Source organism: Quercus robur, chromosome 5 (assembly GCF_932294415.1).
Source record: "Quercus robur chromosome 5, dhQueRobu3.1, whole genome shotgun sequence".
NCBI lineage: Eukaryota > Viridiplantae > Streptophyta > Magnoliopsida > Fagales > Fagaceae > Quercus > Quercus robur.
Genome location: NC_065538.1, coordinates 66429146 through 66449925, shown reverse-complemented (window position 1 = coordinate 66449925; position 20780 = coordinate 66429146). Strand labels below are relative to the sequence as shown.

Here is a 20780-nt window from a genome sequence, read left to right as displayed (position 1 = left end):
TAACTTCTTTCTACTTATCATGTATTAAAAAAAAAAGAACTTCTATTTACTTATCTGATACAAATTCTACACCCTCATTGGCTTTTGTGTAAATGATGTCTTCTTCTTCTTCTTATTATTAATATTAAATTATAGGCTTCTTTAAGCAATCTAAGCTATTTATTTTAATTGATAGGCTGTCTTATATATGAACTCTTCTCCGGCATGAAGTTGGGCAGAACAGAGGAGCTGAAAAACACTGCTTCCATTCCAAAGGTTAGCCTTTTGTTGCTATGGACAGGTTGGTGATGACTTATTGTATGCTTCTGGAGTTATTTTCCTGCCTCTTCGCTACACTATCTCCACCCAACCTTTCCTTTCATTACCTCTATTTTGTAGTAGTATATTAGTTGTTGTGTTATTTTGTTTATGCACGTGTTGGTTGCTTTGATTCAATTTTCATTTGCATCTGTTTTCTTGCCTCACAGTCTTTGCTTCCAGATTATCAGCGGCTTTTAAGTGCCGTGCCTTCTCGTAGGTTGAATACATCAAAGCTTATTGAAAATAGTGGTGAGTTCTTAAACTTCATTGTATTTAATAATTTTGGAGAAACTCTAGTCCTGGTAACCTGCTACATGATGTGCCTTGTGAGTGGTGGCTATGTCAAGTGGTGTACCTATTTTGATGAAATTCACTATGAATTCTTATACTCAGCTCTGCTTTTCTGTTTCTGGCATAATGTTGCTTCTTGGATTTTCTTTTCTCCGCCATTCTTTTTCCTCTTATTATAAAGTTTTTCAACCAATGGATTGACAGAATATTTCCAAAATAAACTGGTGGACACAATACATTTTATGGAGATTCTAAATTTAAAAGACAGTGTTGAAAAGGATACCTTCTTCCGCAAGCTTCCAAATTTAGCAGAGCAGCTTCCTCGTCCAATTGTCCTGAAAAAGGTGTGACATGGAAATTCTAATGTTATATATCTACTTGAAATGTCTTTGAATGCCAGCTTATGTTTTTGTTTACTTGTTTCTACAGTTAGTTCCATTATTAGCTTCTGCACTTGAATTTGGTTCAGCTGCTGCCCCTGCTTTGGCTGCCTTGTTGAAAATGGGTTCCTGGCTTTCGACAGAAGAATTCAGTGCCAAGGTCATTCTCTTTCAGTACCTTTACAATATCCTTATTTTCAGATGTTAATTTTTGTCTGGTAATGATCTGGGTTGATTGATATCTGTTCATATAATGCATAGAGCTCTAGTTGCTGGTTCGGCCAGTTTGATGGCCCTATATGAACTATTGGTTTTTGTGATGCCCTATGTAATGCCCTAGGAATAAGATCTATGTATGTGCAAAGGAGAAATTTTTTTTTTGATAAGTAATAAGATTATATAAATAAAAAAAAATGAGTCAACCAATTATACAGGAAACATATTGGGTTAGACAATAGTTACAAAAATTGCATAAATCTAACAAATCAATAATACAAAATAAAGAGAGATTCCTCGTGGCTGACAACCAATTCAAAAGAGTTCTAAAAAAGAAGAACTTAAGATTATGCATAGAAATTTTGGTGTCTTCAAAACTCCAAGTATGCCTTTCCCTCCAAATGCACCACATCAAACAATGGGGGATAACCATCCAAATATGACCATTTCAATGACAACCAAAAAGACCTTCCCAACAAGCTCAAAGCTCAACAACAGATTTTGGTATCACCCATGAAACTCGAAACAAAACCAAAATCATGGACCACAAATATGAAGCAATAGGGCAATGAATTAAAAGGTGATCAACATATTCACCATTGCATTTGCACATACAGCACCAATCAGCTTTGGGTAAAATTTTGACAATTGCAAAGGAGCAATTTTCTTACTTTACATAGAGACGTTTCTTCATTTAATACCTTAAAAACGGTCCAGAGGTGGCTTACATGGTTATTTAATGAATAGCCATGATCAAAGTATACCACCAATCATCCTACCATTGTGTATTGGTACTTATCAGGTATAGAATGAATCTACTTCTTTTTGTTCCTACACACAAAATTCTTTTATTTTATTAAAATAATAGAACACATTAGGTCTTTCCTCAAGATTATCTACCGAAAAGGGGAGGTACAGAGCTTTTTTTTTTTTGGATAAGTAATTAACTTCATTGGTAAAGAAGAGAACAATACAATGAAAATAAAAGCACACAGGCAGTTTGGTACAGAAAAATAAGAAAAACTAAGAACTAATAAGCAAGAAAGTTATAGTCTATAATTTGTTCATAGTCCATTGGTTTACCTTGACACCTCCTCCCTTTGTAAGAGCAAAGTTGATGGTGAGGTTATCGGTTCAAGACCTGCTGGGTGCTTGTATAGTTTTCCAATCAAACAAAAAATTTACTTTGTTTTTTAAAGTGTTTGTGGCACTATTGCTATTTTACTCCACCCTCCTTTATTGGTCCTCTTTTCACTCTAGATCTTACTCTAACTTGACTCAAATTAATTATATGCAGGTGCTGCCAACAATTGTGAAACTATTTGCCTCCAATGACCGAGCTATTCGTGTTGGTCTCTTGCAACATATTGATCAATATGGAGAGTCGTTATCAGCACAAATTGTTGATGAACAAGTATGCGGTCAATGATACAAATGATTTTAATGTCTTTAACAATCATGCAAACTCTAATTACTTTTCTTCTATTATCTATTGTTTTAGCAGTGTGGAAATTCTAAAATTCCATTTGGTGTTTGCAACTAGGTTTACCCTCATGTTGCTACCGGGTTCTCTGACACATCTGCTTTCCTTCGTGAACTGACTCTTAAATCCATGCTTACTCTGGCTCCTAAGGTTTGTGCATCATATTTTCTGGTTTTAGGACTCCTATTTCCTTTGTTTTCTGTGTAATGGATTTATTGAGAAAAACCAATGTTGATTTTGATGAGAGCCCTTTAATGTATGAGGTATATACTGCAGTAATTCTGGTAGTTAGTGTTGAATTTTTTGAGAAGGAATAATGAATTGCATTTAAAAAGTGCAGAAATAATTAGTGTTGATTTGTTGCATTAGTCTAATTAGTTTGTTGAGGAGTCGAAGCTGAGTTTTGGGACTAAGGCTTTGTTGCTGTACAAAACATGTCGTAGGTTTTGAACCCGCTCACCCTCCTTCCATTCTTGTGAGAGGTAGTGTCATTTGAATCATAGCTCATTGGCATACCTATTTGAATGACTCTTGGGCTTCTGTCTTTTTCTTGGTGGGGCACCATACAGTTAGGCCACCCTTTGCAAGCTGTCTTGCACCATGTCTTACAAGATGAGAGAATGTCCTCTAACTTGCTTGGTTCATGCCTAAATTAGAGTGGTTTGAATTAAGTTGAATTCACTTCAAGGATGAGAAAGAATACAGGGAAAGAAAGGTTAAGGAACTAAAAACACATGATGGCTTGTGATTTGATGGAGAATATGGCCCTAGATGGAAGCCAAAGTGGCAGAGGATGTTCAGTATTTCTTATCCATGCTCAACGAATTGTTGTTTCAAGCTAATTTAATGCTGTGATTGAAATTGTAGTACCATAATATTTACGGACAAATGATGCAACGCACTTCTCTTCCTTGTGTTATCATCTTGAGTCTGCATTTCATGGGTTTTTTTTCCCCGGTCATTTTATTAATCAATGGTAGATAATTATTTGTGTTTTTTTACTCCTTTCTAAATGGTCTTCCTATTTCACTTGTCATTGCAGCTTTCTCAACGTACTATTTCAGGGTCATTATTGAAGTATCTCTCAAAGTTGCAGGTAATAGTTTCAACCATTTGTTTGGAGAAGTGGAGCCTATAAAGAGCTGGTTATTCACTCATATTTTAGACTTCCTGTTTAATGACTTAAGTTGGTTTTATTGATCATTAAATGCCTATATTGATTTAGTTGACGATGACTTCTTTTTCTTTTTCTTTTATGTTCAATAGGTTTCTCAGTTTTGTAAATCTTGCAGGTTGATGAAGAGCCAGCAATCAGAACAAATACTACCATTTTACTTGGAAATATTGCAAGTCACCTAAATGAAGGGGTTAGTATCAGCAATTTCGGATTTTATTGATTTGTTGGCATCCTGAATAACTTGATATTCTTGTTTGATATGCTTGCTCTCAAACATCATGCTTTCTTCCTTTTTTCATTATGGTCTAATTGGCCGTCATAAGCATATTATGCTAAATGTTCCTTTTGTGAGTGTCAACTGATGGGTTAATATCTACAATGCAGACAAGGAAGAGAGTTTTGATTAATGCATTTACTGTTCGTGCATTGCGTGATACTTTCTCGCCTGCCCGAGGAGCAGGTATCAGAACTCTATGATATTTGTCTGTGGCAACTCTTTCACCTCATTATTCATGAAGTTCTGGGCATTAAAAATATTTCTACGTTTTGTCAATAAAAAAATTGTGCATTTTATCTTCCATCTTCAATTCTTTAAATCTTGGATGTTGATTAACTCCAATGTTGTTGTACCAGTTAGTTTATGGACCAATTCAAAATTTTATTGTGTCAGGGATCATGGCTCTATGTGCCACCAGTGCTTATTATGACGTCACTGAGATTGCAACTCGGATTCTACCGAACATCGTTGTACTTACCATTGATCCTGACAGGTTAACTATTCTTCAAATGATTTGCCTATTATTATTTTAGCCATTTTCCTGGTGTAAATGTTTGGGGCTGTGCTTTTTTAACACTCATTTCCTTTTATTAAACTGTTTTTGCTTGTCCTATTTTATTTCTTATGTTGATTAAGTCTTCTCCTTTCCAACTAACTGTCCAGTGGCCTGTCAATCCTAAGAAATGTGCCCTTGATCCAGTAATATTTTATTGGTAGGAGCGGATAGTCAGGATTACTTTATAAATCAGACATGGTTAATTCTGGGAGAACAATGCTTGTGGTTTTGAACACTGGCCTCCTTAGATGTTTTAACTATTAATTAATAGCACACATGTTTTCCTGGGGCTCCTTTAAAAGGACAAGGGGGAACAACAAACTCTGATTTAGAACACCAGGGGCAGGTCTGGTATAGCTTGGGTTTCGAAGAATTAGGGTTAGGTTTTGGTGGGGAATAGGCTAGAAAATAATAGGGATTATAGGGTTTTCAAAGGGGACAAGGATTAATAGGGTTTGGGAATGAAAACAAAGGTGAAAATCAAGATTTGGGTGGCTGTGAACAGTGATGTAAACAGTAACCGTAAATGGTAAAATTAAAGAAAATAGATAAATTCTATGAATCGCACGGACTTCCTAAGCATCACACCTAAGAGTTCCTTGGCGTCACACCTTAGACAAGGTTGCATCACACAAACCATAAAAGAAAGCTTCATAGCTCTTAAATTTTGAAAACATTCATTAATAATCAACTCAATAGAAAGTTCTAGAACTCTTTAAATAGAAAACTAATGCCTAATCCTAGTTGAACTAGGATTTCTTAAAACCCTAATAAGACTTGGACTTGGACTCAGGCTTTTACTACTAAGCCCAAGTGCCCAACTAAATAATCAAACTTAAAATAAAGCCCAAAAGAAGATCTAATGGACTGTTAGCACAACCCATTCCAGAATATTATGAAATTACAAAAATGCCCTTGACACATAAAATCAAGTAAAATATAATAAATTTGTCTTCCCATTGCCTCTTGCATCAAATGATTGGGAGATGGGTGTTGTGGATGAATTTCTTCGTACTTTGGGTTCTAATTTACCTCCAATTGAGAATGGAGACTGTATGAGATGGAAGTTGATGAATAATGGGGATTTAGATATCTGCTCATTTTATAATAAGCTACGAGGTCCCTTGCCCATTTTCTTTCCTTGGAAAGGTATTTGGAAGGTTAAGGCTCCTCGGTGTGTTTCTTTCTTTGTTTGGATCGCTGTTTGGGATAAGATTCTTACAAGTGACAATCTGCGGGGTAGAGGGTTTGATTTTGTTGACTAGTGCATTATGTGTTGTTGTAATGGGGAGACAGTGGATCATTTGCTACTTCATTGTGGAAACTGGAAATGCTTATTGGTTGTGGAGTTTAGTTTTTAGATCTTTTGGGATTTCATGGGTCTTGCCAAGATCAGTTGCAAATACTCTTTTTGGTTGGTGGAATTGGTTTGGAAAGCATTCGTCTAGCATTTGGAATTTGGTTCTGTTGTGCTTAATGTGGTGTATTTGGAGGGAGCGAAATTGGCAGACATTTGAGGACATGGAAAGCTCCGACGACCAGCTGCGTGCTTCTTTCAGTGGCTCACTTTTTGATTGGTCTAGGGCTTGGGGACTCGCTTTTTGTGATTCTCTCCCTATGTTTCTTAGTTCTCTCTTTTGTAATTAGTATTTTCTTTGTTTTTTCTTTTCTCTTTCTGTAATATTTGATCTGCCTTACGCCTTTATGCATGAGGTAGCTTTTTGAATATACATCTTTATTACTTATCAACAAAAAAAAAAAAAAAAAAAATGACAGGATCATTAGGCGCAATAATTTTTCTTCTATCTGTAGACATTAAAATAACAATCATATTCATAAAAAGATGAATTTCTATGATGCTACTTTAACCCCCTGTGGGGATTTAAAAAAAAAAAAAATTTATTATTATTATTTTTTGTTTCTTTTGTACTCAATTTCTTTGTTTCTATTCTGTCTTATGTTCTTAACATGGTTACTTGTTTTATTGTTGGACCTTGAAGTATTTTCAGTGTTTGAGCCATTGTGTTGTCTTCCTTTTTAATTTTGAACAGCGATGTTCGCTCGAAAGCATTCCAAGCTGTTGATCAATTTTTGCAGATGCTGAAGCAATTCCAAGAGAAGGTGTGCTTTTTAATTCTTGTTATTTCTAATTATTTTTTACTTATGAAAAAAATTCGTTGTATTTTGGTTTAAAGCACAACTTCTGTTTATAAAATCTGCATGTATATTTGAGGAGATAAGTATCGTGTGCATGAGTGTAGCTTACGTTTACTGACTTCCACTTTTTTCCTTTTGATAACGGACTTCCACGTTTTTTCCTGAATCAATTCTTATGTATTTCCTGTTGACATCACATCTATGATGCAAGAGTTGGTGAAGTCATGGTCTGTGATATTATGTTTCTATGGCCATTGTAGTACAGACACCCTTGTACCTACACAGATCTTTTTTTGACTCTCCCGCCTTGGCTGACCATAGCACCCCCCAGCTAGTATTTTTCCTTGCGACTCCAGCATCCCACCTGCTCAAAGAAAAGTTCTTGATACAAACTGATCTGAAGTTTATTGGTTTTTACTTGGTAAATATTAAAAATAGACGAAAGACCTCATGTTCACAGGTTGTGTTCACAAAGTTCCCTCAAAGAATTACAGAGCTGAAGCTTATTGTTTCTTTTGCCATGTGCGTGAGGCCAGAGTGTGCGCGCAAAATTAATGTTGTGAAATGTTCCTTGCTTGTTAAGGAAAGTTATCTGCTTAAGAAGAACACAACTTATTTGAAGTATGCATATTATGCTTAAATCAGATAGCATATTTTTTATTTTAAGATAGGGTTTCTGCCCTTAACGTTTTTGCTTTGTTGTGTTATTTATTTTTATTTTTTTCCTTCTTATCATACATGTGATGTTCTTGGCCGAATGTAGAAGGATATGTATATTAGTTTAGACTCAAGACTCAAGAGTGAATAGTTTATGGCTTGTCCATTTTTAGTGGTGCTTTTGATATCAGAAGAAAGTAATGTGTCTATCTTGTTCCTTTCCATTTTTGGATAAGTCTTCCTGTCTCTCCTTTCAATCTTTATTTCTTTCTTTCGGTTCCTTTCCATTTTTGGATAAGTCTTCCTGTCTCTCCTTTCAATCTTTATTTCTTTCTTTCGGTTGTACTTTTACTAAGAAGTAGTTAATTTTTAGGGAAAGCAGGTCTTGAGTCTGAACTAGAATATATATATTTTTGATAAATGAGTCTGAAACTAGAATATATGATGCTGATATTTGGTTTTGTTCCATTCTTTCATAATTTTTATGTTGATTATTTCCCCTTTGTGTTCATTTATAGGCAAATTCAGGAGATACTGGAGGTGCAGGCCTTGGGTTGTCATCAATACCTGGAAATGCTAGTTTACTTGGGTGAGTTGTGAATGTACATATGTATGTATGTTTGTGTTCTTTTTATTCAAAATTGAGACAAATTGTTGGAATGATTCCAAGCTGTTGTCTTTTATGTGAAACTGGGTACTAAAAGCACGGGTGAAACCATCATGTATCATTCTACTCTATTGCTAATCCTAAATTGTAACTTGTAAATGGATTTTTTTTTTTTTTTTTTAAATTTTAAATTTCAGATCTTAAATATCTCTTTAATTATGTTGTTGATAGCATGTAATCAAATCTATTGGCTAGTTTCTAGCGCTTGCTGGAAGGAAGGCATTTTCTATATATAATTAAATGATTTATAATAATTTTTTTGGTGTTTATATAGAGATGGCATTTTACAAGATCAACCTTTATTAAGATATGGGACATCCAAATGTCAAAATATGCCATGCAAATAAGCTCTAGCTCAAATTGCACATACTCCTTCCATATTAATGGGATGGAGGGTGAGTTTGTGGGTTCATGACCCAGAGTGTGTGTAACTTACCCAAAAAAGAAAGCCCAAACATGCCCCTAATTCTCCATTTGTGCCTGTATTGTAAATTCAATTGCTTTTGAATAGTTCTATTAATACCTTGATTTTCAACTCCATTCTTCCATAATTGGTTCTCAACTCAGAATATTAGAAAATGCATCTTTACCTTACTATTGACTTGAAACTAATGGTACCTATGCAGATGGGCCATGAGCTCCTTGACTCTCAAGGGCAAACCTTCTGAACAAGCTCCACTTGCTTCTGTGACTTCCAGTGCTCCCCTAACTTCTACTTCTTCCAATGCCAGTTCAGGTAGGCATGTTGATAACTTGTCTTTTTGTTTCCTTTGCCACCTTATTGCAAATCTGGGCCTTGTGATAACACTTTTTTTTTTACTATTGCCCATGTATGGGTTATTGGATAGACTTACATAGAATGACTGGATTAAATTTGATAAATTTTTAGATATTTCATGGCAAGAGAGCTTATGGTGGTAACCGGTAATTAATGGAGCCATAAAGCATGTTTTGTTCAACTTTCATAATTGAATAGCTTATGTGGTATCTGTCAGACTGTAACTCTGTAAGGTTTTTTAGTAAATAAATATAAATGAGGTCTGGTGCGTCTATCTTTGTCAAGGAGGCATTGGCTACTGATTGTGGAACAGTTTTGGGACATGCATATTCTTGTAGACTGCTTCTATTGTGTTGTTGGAAGAAAAAAAGAGGGTGGGTTGGTACATAAGGGCTTACTTTATGTACAGTACAGGAACAGTGTGGAGCAAAATGTGTTAATTATGCTAATTTTTTCGTCTCTCTGAAGTTACATATATACATTCTGGCACCAATATTAGAAAATGCACTTAATTGATTATGACATCCAATGGATACATAAGTTTATGTGAGTGCATTTATTTGAAATTCAATCTCACTGTAATTACTTTCCTTGAATCCTAGTGATGGATACTCCAAGTACAGCACCTATCCGTGTCAATTCCACCCCAGATTTTGCTGATCAACCTCTACCTCCATCTCCTACCTCAACGGATGGATGGGGAGAGCTTGAAAATGGAATCCATGAAGAGCATGAAAATGACAAGGATGGTTGGGATGATATTGAACCACTTGAAGAGCCAAAGCCATCTCCCTCTCTTGCAAACATTCAAGCAGCTCAAAAGCGGCCAGTCTCACAATCTGCTTCCCAGCCAAAACAAGGTAGATTATCCATTCTACTTCTAGTTGCTGACAGTATTTACCATTTGGTAGAAGTGGATATAGGAGTTAAAATGGTTCATCCATCTGCCCCAACTGATCTATGACCGGAAGATATATATATATATACACACACACACACACAGGGCAGAGCTAAGGAGGGGCCAGGCCCCCCTGAATTTTCAAAATTTCCATTTATAATACTGATAAAATGGGAATTTTTTTAGATTTTTAGGGAAATTAACTTACCGGCCCTCCCAGATTCTGAGACAAGAAAATATCAAAAAAAGAAAAAGAAAAAAAGAAAATCAAATGAAACAACCCGATAAAATACAATCTGGCCCATAATCTTAACAAATCCAAGCACCAAATCTCAAATCTGCAATATAAGCAAAAAGAATCCCATCCAAATTAGGATTCCTCTTCTATGTGAATCAGGAATAAGGACTTGTCCGAATACAAAAAAGAGAAGAAAGTTTCTAACAGACATATATATAGATGTAATGTTACTTGAAAAGGAAAAAAAAAAACCTCATAAAAAATTTCCCTTACACGGCAGCCATAGTAGCCATGCTGTGACATCTCAAGACTTTGCCTCTACAAGTCATTGTTTTGGCACCTCAACTCACTGGTTGTACTATAGCCGGACTCAATGAAAGTGCTGCAGTTGAATCTCTCTGTCAGTATGTTTTGAGTGCTTGTGGTTAGTTTAGGAGTTTATGTTTAGTTGTTTTACTGTTTATTCTCTTACTGCTATAGATGACGCGTAGTTAATATTGGTAGTATATTGTGTTTATTATATTTAAAATATAAACAAGTGGTTAACAGCTAGCATCTTTTTATAATCTAAAATTTTTATTTAAATTTAAATTTGATATTTGCAGCTGGCTTTTTATGGTTTATTTGATGTTTATATTTGATAAATATGGTTTGAGTAATTGTACTAAGTGTGGTTTTTTTTCCCCCCCAAATAAGTTATTGGAATTTGCTTGTTTATTATATTATATAATTATATGTGATCATGTAGCATGTATAATTATTTTATTGAGACAAATTTACACCTCAGTTGTTTGGTTTTGTCTAACTGCACATATAGAAATTACTAAAAAACTTTAGTTTAGAATCAATTATAAATTTCCAAAAGCCTTATAAATCAATTAACACGCTCCGGCACTATATATATATATATATATTTTGGTGTAACTTTTGTCAATGTTACACTACTAAAGAACTTTTTATTGGATGTATTTTTTTTATTATAAAAATCTACCATTATGTTATAAATTATCCCTTCAAAGTGTGAATGAGCTCTAACTCAAAGGGCACCTTCTCTTTGTATAAGTTCCTAAGTTTCTAAGTGAGGGTGAGGTTGTGAGTTCAAGATCTATTAAATGTGTGTGTAACTTACCAATAATATATATACACACACACATGCCATTGTTGCAAAGTACCAAGATGATTAGAGATCAACATCCTTGTCATCTATAACATGTTTAAATTTTAGTTTTTGTACCTTAAAATTATACACAACATGAGTTATAGATTAGATAGTAAATAAATTTGATTAATGCGAAATTTGGTATACATGTTAAGAAGAGAACCTATAATCCAACTATATGATTTTCAAAATATTAACCAAATAAAAAGTAATTAAGTGGTGTAACGTTAATAAAGAGTTACACAGGATATAACTTGATCTTGACCCATGTCGCCAATGTGTCTTCTATGCTTGATCAATTGATGGCTTAGATACACCAGATATCATCTATGCCAAATCAATGACTGTTATTTATCACATGATTAAATTTCAAGGTTTTTTTTATTTTATTTTTTTGTACTTTAAAATTATCTACAAAACATGAATTTGGGGATGAGATAGTAAATACATTTGATAACACAAATTGGCCATGCGTGTAAAGAACAAAGAGAATGTATAATTTAATGTTGTGATTTTCAAAATATTAACCTAATAAAAAGATACCAAATGATGTAACATTAATAAAGAGTTACACTAGATGTAATTTGATTTTGACACACACACACATTGAATTTCAATAAGTATGTGTCTTGCCCACGTGCATTGTATGCCTGATCAATGGATTTAATCTTGAGTTGCTTGAATTTCAATATGTGTGTTGCCCACATGCATTCTATGCCTGATAAATGGATTTAATCTTGAGTTGCTTGGTGTAGCCTACAGGCAGAGGGAGGGGGGGAACAGGCCCCCTTGGCTTTTTAAAATTCCTCCGTACTCCCTATAAATTTATTAATGAAATGTTAAATTATGTGTAAATTTACTTAATGTTCCCTTCATATTTTAAAAAAAAAAATTGTGCAAACACTCATTTAAAGTACTAATGTCTCATTTACTTTGCAGTTTTTTTGCCGTATAGAACTCAACTTTAGGAGCATTTAAAGCATATGTTTCTAGAAGTATATAAGAAAATATTTTTAGTAAATTCTCTTTTTCTTTTCCAAAAACAATCTCCTTTTCATTTTCTATATAGAGAGAGTTAGGGATACAAAAATGTTTTTTTTTAATACATCAATAGTTGGGGGTGGGGGGATTTGTCCCTGTTGTCATCCATAAATAAAAGAAAATTTTTCATTTTATATTATTGTTATATTTCTCTTATATTATATTGTATATGTTAAGACATATAAAAGTGGCATTATTTAATGTAGCTGAAATTAATTGATTTGTATAGATTTTATGTTTTCTAAAACTATTGTTATACTTTCATTTCATGTGTAATCTTTAATTTATTTAACCAAAAATAATCTTGACTTAAAATGTTTAAAGATATTAAGTGTGATTAATATAATTTAAAGGATACTTACACATGACTTTATAATGAAAGAAAATATGTTTTATATTCTGGATTTAAAAATTATTGATATTTTTACAGGCTCGAGGGATACCCAGTGGTTCCACCCCTCTTGTGCTTGGGCACTGGGGTTCAAACCCCAACAGCTCCCCTCCTCCTATATACCTAGCAAAATAAATATTGATATATTTAGCTTGGTCTTAGTAGACTTATTTTTTGGCTTCGCAACTGATAGCCTAGTCCAGCTTGAAAATAATTGTTACTGGTGGGAAGTCTGATTACTGTTTGAACTACCTCTCATTTAGAAGTGTGCATTTAGCTATTGTCATTTGGCATGCCTCATATGAAAAAAAACAAGAAGACATTTCTTCTTGGATTTTTGATTGCGACTTGGATGTGTTTCTTCTCTAGAGTAATAGCAACTTGCAACTTATTATTTTGCCCCATATATGTGTCTTGACAAACTCTGCCTATATCAGTGCTTAGTGTCATATATTTTGCTCATAGTTGATCACAACTCACAAGCATGGAAAAAGGAGGGTTGTCGTAGGTTGGTAGCCATCATATGATTTAGTAATTTTAATTTAAACGAAATCCTTATAGGCACAACTTGGGGTGTCCCCTAATACACGTGGCCGACCCCGAATGCTTTGTTGAGTATCCATTCTGACCCCAAAACTCTGGGGTCATGGCTATGTTGTAGATTGTCTTGACACAATATATGCACATTAACAACCATATTTTCCGAAATAGAAGCTTTATAGTTGCTGTTGCTATTCTATCTTGTTTCTATTGTGTACTTGAAAATCCTTCTCATCACTTGTGCGCGAATAGTAAAAGACACAAATGCTTACTCATTTATACCATTTGCTCCGTTGCTTTTAGTGTTTGGTCTTGCATTCAGCAAGTCTTTTAATGGAATTTTTCTCATTCCCCTTCCCCCAGCTACAAGTTTACGACCGAAAAATGCAGCAAAGGTGACCAAACATGAGGAAGATGATGATTTGTGGGATTCCATAGCCGCGCCAGCTCCAAAAACATCAAAGCCTTTGAATGTTAGAAGAGCTGCATCAGCAGATGATGACCTTTGGAATGCCATTGCTGCTCCTGCACCAGCTACAAGGGCTCAGCCTTTATCGTCTGGCCGTGGTCGAGGAGCCAAGCCTGCTGCTCCACGTTTAGGTGCACAGAGAAAAAATCAGCCATCCTGATCTGGGATGTGAAGAATTGCATAGAACAGAACAGAAGAAAGGACTACAAGAATTATATCTGTACATTTGAGTGATTGACCTTATTGATATAAAACGAATCCATGTCACAGTGAGTTGTATTTGCAGTCTGTGACCATATTATTTGACTTGTAATATTATTCTTTTGATTAATTTTGTTTTGGTCCAATAGTGGCTTACTAAGCTGAGAGATACGCAGTTAGTAGTTCATAGTTCAGTCCATTTTTCATTTGAAGAAGAAAACTTTTATTTTTCGTGTGACATATGTTGCAAATGGTGTAATGTTAAAATTTGCATCATCATTATATTTGTGCCTAACATATCTTCTGGGATATTATTCTTTCTCTCTTTAATTGATTTGTATATGAATTACGTTTGTAGATGGTTTTGCTTTACGTTTATTCTAGCCTGTAACTTCAAAAACGGGCGTGGGGAGCATTTGCTTTATTTTCTATTTCATCCTATTGCAAGTTTCAACCAGCTTAATAATTGCTCATTATATGCCTTTTTTTTTTCTTAAGCAGACACCACTTTAAGCATTTACAATGAACTCTAGCCAATTTTCTAACAATTTTTACTAGAGAGTCATTTTTCTATTTTAGCAATCCAACTTTTAAAAAAAAAAAATACATTACTCCAATGAATTCTCTACGGTTTTTTTTTCCTTATTTCATTCAGATGTTTTCTTGTTTGGTACCGTAGAAAAAGAGTTGGTAGAGAATAAACAATTGAAGAGAGACATCATTTAGCAGGCTTATAAGTGTTGAGGTACTGTAGTTTTGTAATATTTTGTTGACGAGTTATTGAGCTTCTTGGAATAAAAATTAGGGATTGATTAATCAAAATTTGGAAAAAAAAGAAAAGAAAAGACAAAAGACATTTATTGAGCTCACTGTGAATGCTATGTGGCTTTTGGAATTGCCGTATGTTTAATGCTCTTTTGCACTAGACCTGTTCGAATTTGGTCACATTTTTAATAATTGTCATGAGTTCAGTCCATTTGTGCACTGAACCTATCCCTTGCCCATGCCTCTCTCTCAGTTTTTTTACTCGGGAACCAATAAATACGGCATGTTATTAAACGTTGGACTAAGCATCAATTGGTTGCAGTTGGTTTTTCAATGACTACATGTATGTTATTTCTAAATTCTAAGTAATTTGTAGAATAATGAATTAAGGATAGAAAGATAACAAATAAATTGCAGTTTAATCCTTCCACGTTTAGGATTGTCAATTTCGTCCAAAATTCATTTACTAATTCCTCTCTAGCATATTTTACAGAACTTTCTCAAAAAAAAGAAAAAGAAAAAAAAAAGAATATTTAACAGAAAAAGTTCTTAGCACGCATGTTTTTGTTTAGATTGTCGATGCTTGTAATTGTAGAAATCATTTTCTTATTGTATGAAATACCAAATAAAGAGGAGTTAGGCACTAAATGAATCTCCTAAAATTAATTGTTTAGGGCCTGATGGAATTCGTGGTCTCTTCTTTAAGCATTACTAGAAGATAGGTGGGAGGCTTGTTATTGAAGCAAACAAACGTTAAATACATTTCTATTTAGTATTTGCTTACTCCTTTACGCAAATTTAAAATATCTAACAAAAAATTCTTAGCATGCATGTTTTTGTCTAGATTGTTGATTCTGGGACTAATGTACAAATCATTATTCTTACTTATATGAAATGCTATACGAACAGGAAATTGGACAGCAACTTCACTGGAAGATAATTGGGAGGCTTGCATTGAAGCAAACAAACTTTTGATTGTGAATGCAAAAGGTTTTGGTCATTTTATACCAATAAGCCTATAATGTTAGCGATGATATAATTTCTAAACTCGTGGCATATAGGTTAGGGCATTTTTTGAACAAAATAGTCTCACAAAATCAGTTTAATTTCATATTAGATAATAATACTACAACAACGAAGCCTTAGTCCCAAATTTTGGGGTGCATTGTACTAAATAATAATAATAATAGGAGAATGAGGCGATTAGATAAAGGCCTTATAGTTGTAAGCCCCAAGCCCATTTCAAAAAGAGTATTCTAACTCACAAGTTGTTTATACACTTAAAGCAACATCCAATTTACTTCCTAGCCATTATTCCAACATATATCATGCTCAACAGTTGAAGTGGTGCCTATTGACATACTTTTCCTTTTCCCTTATATGGTTGCTAACCCATGTGTATGTAATTTTTTTATTGTAAAATGGAGAGAGAGAGAGAGAGAGAGAGAGTTTTACAAAGTAATAACTAATCAACCAATTTTATAATAATAAAATGGGACACACTACTAATATCAAAGATGTAGCTACTAAGGGCTTTATCTTGGGAAAGTAGACTATTAAGTCAAACCACGTAATTCTCGTGTACATTTTCTCTTTTGCTTTGGCATCTCAATCTTAATTTTCTCTATAATACTTTTCTATTTCATTTTGATTTCAATAAGAGAGGAGATCCACATAACTCTCGTGTACTCTTTATCTCTTTTGCTTTGGCATCTCAATATTAATTTTCTCCACAATATTTTTCTATTTCATTTTGATTTCAATAAGAGAGGAGATCAATTCTACTATACTCAACATGATTACAATACTCAGCCTCTCAAACTCAAACTATGAGATTCTCAAGTTACAATTTTTCTCTCTATTTTACTCAGTGTTCTTTTTTAAGAGTTTTATTCTCCTCTCTATGAAAGCATTCTTAAGCTAAAGCCATAAACCCTTTATAATACTGTTTACATATTAGGGTCCAATCAAGTCCTTGATGAACAACGAATACAACAACAATTATTAGGAATTTCAATTTCTTATTTAACAATGAACAGAATTTCATTTCATACCAAAAATCCCAACAAAAAATGTCAAATAGGAATCTGAGGTAATTCACGGACTCTTAACTTATATGATGGTTGTGATGGTTCTCTTTAGGTTAAGGATGACATACTACTCTTTCAATCAAAGTCATAATCTGAACATTTCAAACCCAAACCAGGCCTGCATTCTAGACAAAAGCATTTATCTTGAGGATAATGTTGTTAATTAATATGCTATTCTTAAATGGCGAGCTTAATTTTCTCTTAATTATGTTTGGTACAAATAAGCAGTGAAGCATGTGGTGTTTGTTGAGACATTAAAAAAATTGACACAAAATCCTCTTAGACCAGTTTTTTCAAAAAAATTAATCTGAAATCTGGACTGTTGCATTTGACATATTAGGATATCGTATTTATTTTGGTGCATATCATAAATAAACTTTTCGAAAATGCTATTAGCTACAACTAGTAAGTTGCTTGTGCGATGCACCGATAATTTTGTGATATTTTATGTAAAACAGTTTTGAATAATGTTGTACATAAATTATAAAGAAAAAGTAAACTAAATTGGAGTAAAGAAATGTATACATTTAGAGATATTAACAATTGGTTTAGTAGCTTCATTGCATATCTGTAGTCTTTTTAAAGTAAGATTATTATTTTTTAAATTATGAAACCAAAAATAAATGCAAAAGAGTAACGGGACCACGAAAATAAACTAATTTGTGTTGTGTTCACATATTTCATACTATGAAATAAAAGTATACTCAACTCTCTGACTGTTTTTTACTCCTCAATAGTGCGACATTAAAATATGGTGTGGGTAAGTGTGTAGGCACGTGTCTTATAGATAATTTAAAACCATGATAGAATATGACTTTACATTGCGTACCAAATATTCTCTCTACTTATATACCCAAAACAAAAACTATCCAACCAAATTACCCAAACCTAAATCATATTTAATCCCCTAATTAAAAAGAAAAAAAAAATACTCATAGGGGTTTCAGCATCTTGATGGTGGTGGGAGGCCAATATGACGGAGGCGGTGGCCCCTCAGATTTCTATTTCTCTCTTTTTCAAATGTTTTGTCAGTCTTAGGCCTTTTATAGTGAAACAATGCATTTTGATTTTGTAGTGAAACAATGCATTTTATTTTATAATCCACAACATTTTTGTGTCTCTCTATCTCTCTCCAAGGCCTTATCTGGTTAGTTATTACTATTAGTCCTTAATTATTATTTTTTTGCTTTTTTTTAAATATTGAAATGGTGGGCATGCTAAAAGACATGATAAAGAGAGAAATGTGTGATGAAATCTTAGGCAATTAATGAGTGACTAATGAGATAACTGTAAAATAAGTTAATGTAAACTTTTGGGTAACAATAAAAAAAACTTAATGAAAGAGGTAAAAAAATGCTAAATGCAAAATTAGAGCGTCACTTGGCAAGACCTCATGTACTCCCGCATGAGATCTCTGCTTATATATATATATATATATATATATATTGATGATTATTCCTTTATAACTCCTAATCACTAATCAACATGAGTCTCAAAAAACTTTGTGATAAGACTTTAGCATACGTACAAAATAAGCATATATATATATATATATATATTTTAAAATAGGGATATTGCTATTGTGTTCATCCTTATAAGATTTAAGCATATATTAAATTTTCATTATTTTTGACAATTTTTCTTTGATTCCTTTATAATTTATATATTGTGTTGGTTTAAATGAATTTTTTCTCAAGTTTTCAGAGGATGGACTTTAGATAAGATGTTCAACTTTTATACGCCAAGCATTAACTATAAGTCTTGTTCATGGAACAAATAGAGATAAGAAATTAAGAATATGGTCCATTTTGGTCGACTTTAGCTTGATTTGTCTAGATATCAATTTTCTCTCTTGCCAAAGTCCAACTTATTTTAGGTAGAAGTTTCCTTGATTATTACTTGTATACAAAATTCTAGAATCATTAAATTGGAATAGGTCCCTTACTAATCTAACCAATTGGAATAGGATGAAATTTCTTCCCATCCACACTAAACGTTGTGTACACTCCAATTTTTTTCTACATCTCATAATGATACGATGTTGATAGGTGTCATCCAAGTCCAACATGATTGAAAGTTGTAATTGAGACTATGGCCCAGAAGATTTACTATTCAATAATTTGCAAGAAAAATTAAACACTCATTTGATGTAACAGGAGACAAAGCAGGCAACACATCTAATTCTCTTGGCTCTAGCGTTACCCCAGTGACTGTAGCTCAAATTCCTGGACTAAACACACTTGGTATTGCACTGGCTCGCTTGGACTATGCTCCATGGGGTCTTATTCCACTACATTTTCATCCTCGTGCTACCGAAGTTTTAACAGTCCTAGAAGGCAGCCTCTACGTTGGTTTTGTGACCTCTAATCCCAACAACCAGTTCATACAAAGGTCCTTCAGAAGGGTGATGTGTTGTCTTTCCAGTTGGACTCATTCACTTCCAGCAAAATGTGGGTCAAGGAAAGGCCATCTCTATCTCTGCCTTGAGTAGCCAAAACCCTGGAATCATTACTGTTGCTAATGCCGTTTTCGGATCAAAACCATCCATTGCAGATGATATTCTGTCCATGGCTTTCCAGGTGGACAAGTCTGTAATTGATTATCTTCAAGTAAAATTCTAGCCGAGCAGAATACTATGAAGCTCTAAGCCATCATATTACTAGGTGAGTGTTTTCATTATGCTAATGTTATATCACACAAATTTATTTTCTAAGGTTGTACTAGGATTTTCATTGATTAAGGTTGCATGATATGTCACCTACAATTTCTATAATATATGGATTATATTTTTAACTAAATATCATTCTTTTCTCTGTAGCTTGATGCATGTAACTGTCTTGACAATATGAAAAGAGTAATTGTCAACCACTGGGCCTTGTAGCTCGGTGGTACCCGGTACCATGTGTATCTTTGAGCTCAGGTTTTCTATCCCCCATAATTATCTAGCAAAAAAAAAAAAAAAAAAAGTAATTGTTAATGCACACACCTTATTGCAAACACTGTACACAACTTATTTCTTGAACTAAAATTGTGACTTGAATTCACGATTTCAATTCAAAAAATGAAATGTGTGTAATAAACAATACTCCTATGAAAATGTTCTGAAAGCAAGCTTACACTTTTGTTCTAATTTGAGTGTTCTACTTTACATGATACCAATCTAACTTGCTACACATCTTTTCTAAGTAATGGAAAAAAAAAAAGAAAAAAAAAAGAAAAAAAAAAAACATATGATACAAAGTAAAACACAAAGATTGGGAATGGGAATTTTTATTCAGTTTGTGTTGTCAAAAGTTTGGGTGCTATCACCTATAGGATTGGAAGAGGCGCAAAATTAATAGAGGCGAAACTGTTTCGAGTGTCAAAGAGCTAAAAGCTGCAAGCTTATTGCCATGCTGCTCTAATTTGTCAACAATGATTTCTAAATTTTCACAATAAAAAAAAAAAAAAAAAATATATATATATATATATATATATAAAATAAAGAAGAGGCCTCATATGAGAAAGTATGAGGTTTTGCCAAGTGGCGCATTTTATATAAAAAACTTTGAAATATTCTCAAGTGCCAAATCAGAGATAAAAACAAATTAAATATTGACATTTTGTTTTATTTGGTTTAACATTTCAAGACTTTTCTAATTATAAAATAAATATTCTTTGTAACTTTTAGTTCAGTGTTTCAAGATTTTTCATTCCTCACATGTACACACAAAACCCTTTGCATTTTAATTCACCATTTTCACCTCTTTCAATTTTACTTTTTATATATACTTACCCATAACCTTTTATGCAACCCTTGTAAGAAAGGATAAGCAGTGACCAAGCCACGTTGTGGTGAGTGAATGCAATTGCACTCCCTCAAAAGACATTTTTGTAGGGTTCAATGATGAGTGCTTCTATGAAAAATAGGTTCCATACAATTTAAAAATTAAACGTACGGATAGATTTAATTAAAAAAAAAAAAAAAGCTGAGTCCCAAAACAAAATAATAAACTAACCCACCAATAATTCTTGAGATCCCCTCCTCTATTTAATTTTTTTTTGGAATC

General features: G+C 33.5%; 2 protein-coding genes across 2 annotated transcripts in view; both read left to right on the top strand.

Moving 5' to 3' along the window:
* Positions 1-14190, top strand: part of LOC126726740 (uncharacterized) — a 29202-nt gene extending 15012 nt beyond the window's left edge. The window contains exons 7-21 of the mRNA XM_050432088.1: positions 176-255; positions 468-549; positions 796-935; positions 1021-1131; positions 2485-2601; positions 2731-2820; positions 3713-3766; positions 3963-4037; positions 4232-4307; positions 4518-4617; positions 6732-6801; positions 8013-8083; positions 8788-8897; positions 9542-9799; positions 13570-14190. Coding sequence (XP_050288045.1) covers positions 176-255; positions 468-549; positions 796-935; positions 1021-1131; positions 2485-2601; positions 2731-2820; positions 3713-3766; positions 3963-4037; positions 4232-4307; positions 4518-4617; positions 6732-6801; positions 8013-8083; positions 8788-8897; positions 9542-9799; positions 13570-13835 — 1700 coding nt within the window. The 3' untranslated portion in view covers positions 13836-14190. The remainder of the gene's footprint in view (positions 1-175; positions 256-467; positions 550-795; positions 936-1020; positions 1132-2484; positions 2602-2730; positions 2821-3712; positions 3767-3962; positions 4038-4231; positions 4308-4517; positions 4618-6731; positions 6802-8012; positions 8084-8787; positions 8898-9541; positions 9800-13569) is intronic.
* A 4660-nt stretch (positions 14191-18850) lies between these two features.
* LOC126728570 (putative germin-like protein 2-3) lies at positions 18851-19933 on the top strand (the record flags this gene model as incomplete). The annotated part of the gene is given in 3 exon segments (XM_050434369.1): positions 18851-19112; positions 19115-19141; positions 19144-19933. Coding segments are annotated over 3 exon segments (498 nt in total), but the record flags the coding sequence as incomplete, so codon positions are not given.
* Positions 19934-20780: the final 847 nt, after the last annotated feature.